General features: G+C 35.4%; 3 protein-coding genes across 3 annotated transcripts; 1 reads left to right on the top strand and 2 right to left on the bottom strand.

Moving 5' to 3' along the window:
- Positions 1-756: 756 nt before the first annotated feature.
- Positions 757-2,235, bottom strand: LOC136064959 (uncharacterized). Its single transcript, XM_065767476.1, has one exon. It carries the CDS (start codon positions 2,233-2,235, stop codon positions 757-759), a length of 1,479 nt encoding a protein of 492 aa, XP_065623548.1.
- An 81-nt stretch (positions 2,236-2,316) lies between these two features.
- On the bottom strand, positions 2,317-3,177 carry LOC136064958 (uncharacterized). The gene has a single exon (XM_065767475.1). It carries the CDS (start codon positions 3,175-3,177, stop codon positions 2,317-2,319), a length of 861 nt encoding a protein of 286 aa, XP_065623547.1.
- Positions 3,178-6,760: 3,583 nt separating this feature from the next.
- Positions 6,761-7,927, top strand: LOC112038533 (RNA polymerase II C-terminal domain phosphatase-like 4). The gene has a single exon (XM_024071353.1). The coding sequence runs from the start codon at positions 6,761-6,763 to the stop codon at positions 7,925-7,927; it is 1,167 nt and encodes a 388-aa protein (XP_023927121.1).
- The last annotated feature ends 2,193 nt before the right edge of the window (positions 7,928-10,120 follow it).

Here is a 10,120-nt window from a genome sequence, read left to right as displayed (position 1 = left end):
TAACCAACAATTTTGTGACGGCAACGTTTACCACGTTTTTCTGCAACTATCCTACCTAGCTAATTGTAAACAGTGAAAAAGAAATTATGATTAACTAATTTGAAACGATTCAAAGGCTCAAATTGGCGACACAAAAGCTGAGCAAAAGAGACGAACCTTACACCTTTCCGAAGTTGACTCCAAAGGTTATGAATAACAAGTGATACAGTGGCGACAACCTTCCTACAATCCATACTTGTAGGGGCGTAGCCAGGAATAAATACATGGGGAGGCAGAGTTGTAACATAAATATACTAAATATAATTCTTAAGTCTATTGGATACAAAATTATCAACTTTCAAATATCATCATATACTTGAACATGTTGGGAATTCAACCGAAATTCCAAACCTGTGAAAAACAAAAAAATAGAGAAAACAAAATGCCAAAAGAAAAACAATCACACGCACAAGACAGTATTTACGTGGTTCGGCAATTTGCCTACGTCCACGGAGTTGCAGGGATTTCACTATTATAAAAAAAAATTACAATGTGCGGCTACATGGTTTTTCTTTCTCAAAAACAACAACAAGACAAAACCCTAATCAGAAAAAAAGGCTTTTATATCCTGCGCACAGGATTCACAATGGGCTACAAAACGGGCCAAAAAAATTTTGTCTGCCCAAGCCTCCGCTCCATGGACTAAGCCTCAGTAAATCTCCCATTAAAAACCACGCAACATTATTCAAGTCAGGTCGGGTCATCAACAGAATCAAATCATGCCTGACGACGATTTTTCATGGAATAAAATTCATCCATTATCATCTCCATAGTGAAATTCCTTGCAATTTCCTTCTCTATATAAACTATCATATTATCTGCCAAAAACTCATCCTCCATTCTATTGCGAAGTCTTGTTTTTAATAACTTCATAGCTGAGAAAGCTCGTTCTGTAGTTGTTGTAGAAACTGGAAGGGTCAACACAAGACGAATAAGTCTATCAATCAAAAAATAGATATTAGACTTTCCTGAAATTTTTAATCCCCTACATAGCTCGGAAATTGTACTCATATTCTGAAAATCTGGATGTTTTATCACATCAAGCTCATAATGTTGCAATTGAGACTCCAAAAGTTCTTGTTCATGTTCAGTAAAATCTTGAGGATAATATTTCTTAACTAAATTGCATATATGAACAATTTTGAATAATCTAAAAGCATCCTTGGGATTTAAAGCTGAACTAAGAATGACAAGTTCCGTTGTTAGCTCACAAAATCTACTTTTCAATTCTTGCAATTGCAAGTCTATTGCAACTGTAAATATGCAAATTTTAAAATGATGTTCTATTGTTACATCTTCATCTTGATGACGATATCTACCTCGACCTTTAGTGCAACGAGCATTTATATCAGGAATATTAATTTCATGTTGCTCACAAAATGCTATAACACTAGCAAGTAAAGGCTCCCATCCATCATCTCTCAACTTTTGAATAAGTGATTTTGTAGTTGAAACTAAATGCATGGCATTTAAAAGGTCTTGAGAACGTTGTTGCAAAGCTTGATGAAGAACATTAGTAATTCCCATTATCTCTTTCATCAAATGCAAGATTAAAATAAATCTAAATGATGTTAATACCTGATAAGCTCCCTCGGCATCATCGCGTTGTTTATAGTTAGCCCCTTCCTCAGAGATAGTGTTGATAACTTTGCAAGTAGCATCAAACATGTTAATCAAAATACAAATAGATTGAAAATGAGATCCCCACCTAGTATCTCCAGCTCGTTGCAAAGTACCAATTTGGTTTGCACCTCTTCCAGTCTCAATTTCATTAGAAGCAATCATATTCTCAACTTGTTCTGCTTGAGCATGTTGCAATTCATCATTACGCTTACTAGAACCAACAACAATATTGATAATATTAACCAAATGATCAAAGAACTGATGAACATCTTTTACTTCTCTAGATGCTGTAACTAGAGCTAATTGTAACCTATGAGCCATACAGTGTACATAATAAGCATATGGCCACTCTTTAAGAAAAAGAGCTTGTAATCCATTCCATTCACCACGCATGTTACTAGCCCCATCATATCCTTGGCCTCGAATATTTTCAATGTAGAGGTTGTAATGAGAAAGGACAACACATATCTCATTCTTTAAAGTTAACGCAGTAGTGTTTCTAATATGCACAACATGAAAGAAACGCTCTTTAATGAAACCTTCTTTATCAACAAACCTCAAAATGATGGCCATTTTTTCTCTTTTCGACTCATCCCGAGCTTCATCAACAAGAATGCAAAATTTTGCATTTCCAATTTCTTCACGAATAGCATTTCACACATTACTAGCAAGAATATGCAAAATCTCCTTTTGAATTGTGGGTGATGTATATTTGGCATTTCCTGGTGCATTTTCTAAGACAACACTAGCTACTTTGTCATTGAAAGTTGATGTGAATTTTATCAATTCAATAAAATTACCTCTATTTTTTGAATCAAGACTTTCATCATGACCTCTAAAAGCACAAGCTTGGAATGCTAGCCATCGAGCACACTCTACTGAGGTTTTGAGCCGCAACTGATTATTCTCTAATTCTTTTGACGTTTGTTTCTCAATCAGCTTGTCAATATGCCGTGAATGATTCTTTAAATCCTTGCAACATTTCATAGCAATTTTATGTGGGGAGTTTGGTTCTTTCCATTCATGACGAATTAAAGGACAATTCATTCCATCTTTCACATTTTTCCAATTATTAAAACCTCGTGAAATGAATACATCTGATCCGGGACGACCTATTGGTTTCTTACTAAAAAGGTAGCAAGGTAGACAATATATCGCATCCATTGAAGGTGAGTATTCCAACCAATCCTTATGTGAACCAAACCATGAAGGTTGAAATCGACGATGATGAGTATCATCATTGTATGGATAGTCTATATTTTCAAGTTGATATGGACCTTCTTTGAGATAAGCTCGTCGGATTTCATCTTGTTGGTTTATAGAAAATTCACATATTTGTTTACGTGATCCTGGATCATGATCTATCTCTTCAAATTGAAGTTTTGGACATTTGGAGGGGTATTCATCAGGTATTGAAGTATTAAGATTTGTTTCTACAGCCACAGGTGTCCTAATTTCTGAACTGCTAGCATCTTTTTTCTTAAAGAATGCATCAATTTTTTTTCGTTTGCTCATAATTCTTTTAGCTTTAAGAATATGACTCAAAAAATTAACCTGAAAAGAATTTTTTTAAAAAAAAAATTTAATTAGAAATTTTTACTTAATTATATGAATGTTATTCATACTTAAGAAAAAAACAAAATTTTCACTATAATTTAAATAGTCAGCCCATTTTTAATACAACTTTAATTAATAATAACCCCTAAAAAAATGATTTAATTAATTTGTCTTTTATGAATGATTTAATTAATTTGTCTTTTATAAAATTAATTCTATACATTAATTACACGCTCTTAATCAAACTTATATTCACGGGATAAGAAAATAAAAGAAAATTCTATTATTCTAGCCATATTATTTTTTATTTTTATGGGTTAAAAATTTCATAGTTTATTTTTGTTATAAATAAGTACTTTCTTTTTCTTTTTCAGAGGACATCTGGGCACTAATATTTTTTAAGAGAATCAATTTAAAATTTTGCAATAAGGTGACTTTGCGCCGGTTCCCTTTCTCTTTTCAATCTATGTACATATTCTTTTGAAACATCTTATTTTATTTGCTGGTGTTTTGGTTACTTTATAAACAAAAATAATAATATTCACCAAATACCAACACTGAGTCACTGACCAACAAAAAAAAAAAGAAGACAAAGCCACATTTAGAAAGACAAAAACAGAAAAAGAGAGTCACTGACCGGATAAGATAAAGCCACATTTAAAAAGATAAAAAATGGAAAAAAAAAAAAAAAAACCTAGCCAATGAGAGAGTCACAGTTCAAAAGAGAGAGAGGGACTTACCGAGATGTGGATCAGGCTATTAAAGACAAAGAGTAAAGAGCCTCCTTCAGCCTTCATAAAATTCATTTCATTTTTTTTTATTCAATGAGAGTGAGATAAAGAGAGAGTCAGAGAGAGACTGAGATGAGAGAGAGTCAAAGAGAAACCTTGAGGGCCGGACTGCCGGAGCGGAGGGAGCAACTGCCAACTATGACGACTCGATGACTCGATGAGGCGATCTGCTGGAGCGAAGGGATCTCCGATGACTCAATAAGGCGATCTGCCGGAGCGGAGGGCTCTCTGATGACTCGATGAGGCGATCTGCGATCTGCGGTGAGGGGCGACCGGGCGAGCATGACGACGACGACGAGCGAGCCATGGCAACGTGACTGTGGGTTACTGGGTTAGTGGGTTTGGTTTGCTGGGGTTCCGGGTTTGGTTTTGGTTTGTGTATTGGAGTTTTTTTTTTTTTTTTTTTGATAAACACTCTGTGTTTGGTTTGCTGAAGTTTGTGTTTGCTGGAGTTTGTGTGTGGTTTGCTGGAGTTTGATGTGCTTTAGTATTGGGGTTTGATTTCTCTGCCTTTGCCAGACTGCCAGCGACGTGATAGGTTTCAACTCTCTGCTAGCGACGTGATGGGTTCGTTTCTGATTTTCTATATTTTTTTTAGTTGAGAATCTGTGGGCTTGCTGTGAGCGAGCTTGGGCTCGCCGTGGGCTCTGTTACCATTTTTTTTTTTTTGCTTGAAAGTAGAACAGATATATATATATATATATATATTTTTTTTTTAATTTGAGGTGTTCCTAATTTTTGATTGAAGGCTGGGAAAATGGGTAGGGGGGGCCGACTGTGTGATGTTGGGGGGGCCTAGTTATTTTTTCTTCCTAGTCTAATGGGAAATTTTTTTTTTTTGCAAGGGCCACGGCCCCCCCAAGCCACTATGTGGCTCCGCCCCTGGTGATGAACATGCATGATTGGACCAAATTGGAATGGAATGGAATAATCCATGATTGCGCGCGCGGTATGCAAAGTACTTTCAAGACAAACATGATAATATGACGAACATGATTCTTGTTTATGAATGTTGAAGCTCTTTTTAATGATATGTTTGCGTAATGATGGCATAAAATAAATTGTATGTTTATTAGATCATTGCATGCTATGACCATTAAATTCTAGAAGTTTGACCTTCGGAAAAGGCAAAATGAGTGCGTAAACCATTCACATCTTGTAACCTAGGCTATAAGATTAGATTTTGGGTTATAGATTAGTGATTTTCCAAAGTAAATTTATGTTCTTAAAAATGAGTAAAAAAATTTTTTTTCTTTAAGTTAAAATTTATAAATAGGAAAATAAGCCATATACTTATTTGTTTTTATGTATTTTCATGAAAGACAATGTAGTTTTTACTCTTATTCAAATAAAATTGTATTTTTATTAATCTTCTTTTTTATTAAAATATTCCTTAAATAATCAAGTGGCAACTCCAAATATAAAATTCTTAATCTGGGGGGTAAAGTTTCTCACAATGATATGGAATTTTTTATAGAGTACAAGGAAGACCATTATTTACATTTGGAAATTAGCATTGCATAGAATTGTGTTTGTGAGTAGTTATTGGGCTTTGAAATATAAATCTTGTAGCCTCTATGAGATTTTTATACGTGATAGAACTAATGAATAAAACTTATGTACAGATTCTTAAGTTTTATACCTTAGATTTCTTAATTAAATCCAAACATATAATTCCTTTGAAACTAGTTCTACGTGAGAAAGATAATACAATTTATGTAGTATTGGTTTAAATTGTAGCCTATACACAAAAAGTTGAGCAAGGTCAACAGTTTAATTAAAAATGTTATTTACTATTGGGGAATTTTTTTTTTTTTTTTTCACTCTAATACATATTGACTATTATATTTCACATACATATTCATAATTGGTGTAGAAATGTCCACATTTTAACATATAGAAGTGGATTTGAAAAATAGAAGATGTGAAATGTCCACAATTGTGTACCCATACACTGTAAATCTAACCAACGGAAAGAATAACTAACTAATAACTCTGGGTCCGTTTGGATTGAGCTTATTGTTGCTGAAACTGAAAACTGAAAACTGAAAACACTGTAACAAAATAATTTTAAAATGTGTGAATAGTACCGTGGGACCCATTTTTAATGAAAAAGTTGATAAAAATTGAGAATTGTGAGACCCGTAAACAGTGCTCAGTGCACTGTTCCTGGCTGAAAAGTCAAATAACGCGGCTACTGTTCAATGAACAGTAGCCACACTACACCTGAAATGCTTGAAAACCAAAAAAAAAAAAAAAAAAAAAAGAAAGAAGAAACGCTCATTCATCAAATCACACTACACCTGAAATGCTTGAAAACCAAAAAAAAAAAAAAAAAAAAAGAAAGAAGAAACGCTCATTCATCAAAACGCAAACGCTGGACGCCGAATCCAAACGGCCTCAGAATTAATTAGATGGCTAACCTATAAGATGACTACAGCTAGACTAATCACCCACGTGCACTGCACGAGTCACAACAAACTTTGCTAACCAATATTACATAGGAAATACGACAAGTAGCACAAGTACACGGACTAACTAAATGATTGCAGCTTATGCAGTATAATTCAAACCGCATCTATATATGTTGATCTGTGTGTGCTTCCTTTAGCTTGTTTTTCTGAGAGAGCGTTCCCAAACAAAAGTGAACCCATTTTTCAGTTATTATTCGTTATACACAAGAGAGAGACAGAGAGAGAGAGAGGTCGTCTTGTCACGATCTTTTGCTAAAGAAACTTCCAAGATTCACCATGAAGATAATTTCCGAGAAAGATTTTCCACAAGATTCATCCATCAGCATGGAAGTCGATGACGACTATGATGATACACCAGAAGAAAATACAGGGGAGAATTGTGCACATCTACGTGTTTTTAGAGGAAAGTGTGTCAGCTGTAAGAGGCTGGCATTCAAGTACGTTCATGAGGGTATGCGGTTGTTGTGGGTTACCAAAGATGAAATGGAACGGATTCGGAAGGTAGAGTCTGCGAAATTGTTACAAGATAAGAAGATGGTCTTGGTTCTTGATCTAGATCAAACTCTGATTCATTCAACAACAAAAGAAAGATATCTGAGAACCCCTCAAGAACTCTTGCAAAATAACTTAAAGCATAGCCTATTCCGTCTGAGTCAACCTTGGGAAATGATAATGGTCAAGTTGAGACCTTCCGTTCACACTTTTCTGAAAGAAGCAAGTACTATGTTTGATATTTACATGTGTACAATGAGTACACGAAGTTATGCGTTGCAAGTTGCTGAGCTTCTTGACCCTGAAAGCGTTTACTTCAAGTCAATCATTACACGTGAAGATTTACTTGAAACAAGCGAAAAGAATCTTGATCATGTGCTAAGGGAGGAACGCATGGTTCTTATTATTGATGATACCATAAGCGTGTGGAGTGAGCATGAATTAAACTTGATTCATATTAAGAAGTATCATTACTTTGATTCAGATCATGACTGGAGTGTTGTATCTCTTTCTGCATTGGGCACTGATGAAGGTGAGACCACTGGTAAGCTCACCACCGTTCTTCAACAACTTAAACTAATACACACACTGTTTTTCAACCCAAAATTTGAAGGTGGACTACAGGATAGAGATGTTAGAGACATACTTGATCGCCTTAGTGTTCTCCAAGGGTGTACATTATCCTTCAAACATATTTTCCCTTCTGATTTTAGGCCCGAAAATTCACGTCTGTGGTTGATGGCAGAGGAGTTAGGGGCCAAAGTTTCTATGGATAATTTGATAAACCCCATCACACATGTGGTCACTTGGTTTGCCACCGCGGAGGAGTTTCAGGGGGCAGAGAGGGAAGAAATTATTTTAGTCCATCCAAAGTGGTTACGTGCTTGCTACATTGCATCAGAAAGGGTATCTGAAAAAAAGTATCTGATTAATCCGAAAGATTCAAGTTGAGATGATCTTTGTTCACTTCTATTAACAGAACAGGTATAATTCTGTTGGAAATTTAGACCCCTTAAACACACAGATAGCGTAGCCTAGATTAATTAGCCAAGTTGTTACTTAGTCAAATTATGCAATTCTAGGTTAAAGCAATCAAATAATCATATCAAGATATAAAGCAGCGGAATAATAAATAACACAAGATATGATCACCCAGGAAACCACTCGGTAAAAACCTGGGGAGGATTTGACCCACCGATCCTCAAGGCATAACAGAATTCACTATGAAAGAATTGAAGTTCTTACAGAAGGACTACAAGCTCCCCGCTCGACTTCCTTTCTAGGTTAAAGCAATCAAATAATCATATCAAGATATAAAGCAGCGGAATAATAAATAACACAAGATATGATCACCCAGGAAACCACTCGGTAAAAACCTGGGGAGGATTTGACCCACCGATCCTCAAGGCATAACAGAATTCACTATGAAAGAATTGAAGTTCTTACAGAAGGACTACAAGCTCCCCGCTCGACTTCCTAATGCTACCCACCAATAAAACTTCCTGACACGACCACGCGCAGGCTCCGAATCCACGGACTACTTCTTTCTTGAATTCTTCAATCAGCTATAAGCTCCCCGCTTGCTTTTTTTTTAAGTTCCAATGGTTGCAACTATAATGATCTTCAAGATGTTGAAATCATCTCTACGTTGAAAACCCTAAGTTTTGTGTAAAGGAAGTCTCCTCAAAGATCTCACACGAGATTCACACAAAACAGCAATATATGAGCAACAAAGCAATATGGACAACCCTCAAAAACGTGGCTAGGGTTTAGTTTATATACCTATGGTAAAAACACAAAACCCTAAACGTTTAATGAAGTAGGGCTGAATTGGAAAATCTGCAGAATATTCAACCTATGCGATTTTCGATCGATCGAGTCTATTCTTCGATCGATCGAGCCAGGCCGAAAGTCCCAAGTACTTCTGCAGCCATTCGATTCCAACTTTATAATATTAAACCAACTTTGAGCAATTCTAAATAAGACTAAATACACTATTTTGATCATGGTTTGCCAACATTACAAATTAGAGTTCTAAATACAAAAACTCCTAAGACCTTAGAACCTAACAAATTCCATTTTTTTTTTGGGTTAAAAGTTCTTTGCAGTTAGTGAAATAGGGTTTTTTTTTTTTAATTTTTTTTTTTATCCTAGACAAAGAAATTCAGGGTTCTTTAGTATTAATTTTTATAGCCTCATTCTAAGTCGTTAATGCTACGTGAGGAATTGAATTCTTCCTCAATTGTGATGAGGAGACATAGTTACAGTGATTTATCTCCTTGTTGATGTCTACAATTTCTTATGTGAATGTGGCCTTGGAAATTGAAACGATTCTGAATATATCCAAATTATGCTATTGTTACTATTTGTTAGATGAAAACTTATTTTGTATCTGCAATTACGTGAATTGTAGGAGCGGAAGAATATTTATCTATGTTAATCTAACATTAGGAGGTAAAACTGATCGATCTTGAATACTAAATGTGGCTCATAAAGCTTTTCAACTTGCTCGGCATCCATCGATCCAAAGCGCATGGCATGTCATAGACTTAGTAATCACATAATTAAGGTGATATGTAGTTCACTCTAATCCCATGCACCCCAACCCAAATTACTTGCTTGTTAATTGAACCAGCCCAAGCACTGTGTGCACACAAATTAATCCTAACGTGCCCTTTAACCATGGCACTCTCTGCATGCCCTACTCAATCTGATGTTGCTACAAGTGGATATCTATTTTCAGATGTTAGTTAACAACTTGCAAAATAATTTTTGCATAACCGGATTTCATACGCTTTGTGTAAAGTTGATGCTACAGTAACATTTAAAAATAGATAAAAGTACATTTTGCATTCTTTAAGTAGGAATGCTTAGCACTTCACGGACTTGAACTTGTGAGTGGTTAACGCCTTATTGGGCTTCCATGTATTTCTTAGGCTTTATGAGATTTTTTATGTAGCCAGGGGTGTAGGAATTACTTCGTAGCTCCCACGATGTCCTGTATACAAGGAGTTGTCCTCGGGCTGCTCAAAGGTAGCTAGGGTTACAATTCAGCCAAAAGGAGAGGGCGGGGGGTTATATAACATTAGTTCAAAAGATAAAAAGATCAATTTTGGCTTAATTGTAGTACTACATTATATACTT

The sequence above is a fragment of the Quercus suber genome, unplaced genomic scaffold (genome assembly GCF_002906115.3).
Source record: "Quercus suber isolate HL8 unplaced genomic scaffold, Cork oak 2.0 scaffold_810, whole genome shotgun sequence".
NCBI classification, from domain to species: Eukaryota; Viridiplantae; Streptophyta; class Magnoliopsida; order Fagales; family Fagaceae; genus Quercus; species Quercus suber.
The sequence above is the reverse complement of the archived record's forward strand: the minus strand, read 5'-3'. Positions and strand labels throughout refer to the sequence as shown.

What these genes read in the sequence shown, in the direction of transcription:
- LOC136064959 (XM_065767476.1), bottom strand. Translation starts at nt 2,235, where the DNA reads ATGGCCATCATTTTGAGGTTTGTTGATAAAGAAGGTTTCATTAAAGAG.
- LOC136064958 (XM_065767475.1), bottom strand. Translation starts at nt 3,177, where the DNA reads ATGAGCAAACGAAAAAAAATTGATGCATTCTTTAAGAAAAAAGATGCT.
- LOC112038533 (XM_024071353.1), top strand. Translation starts at nt 6,761, where the DNA reads ATGAAGATAATTTCCGAGAAAGATTTTCCACAAGATTCATCCATCAGC.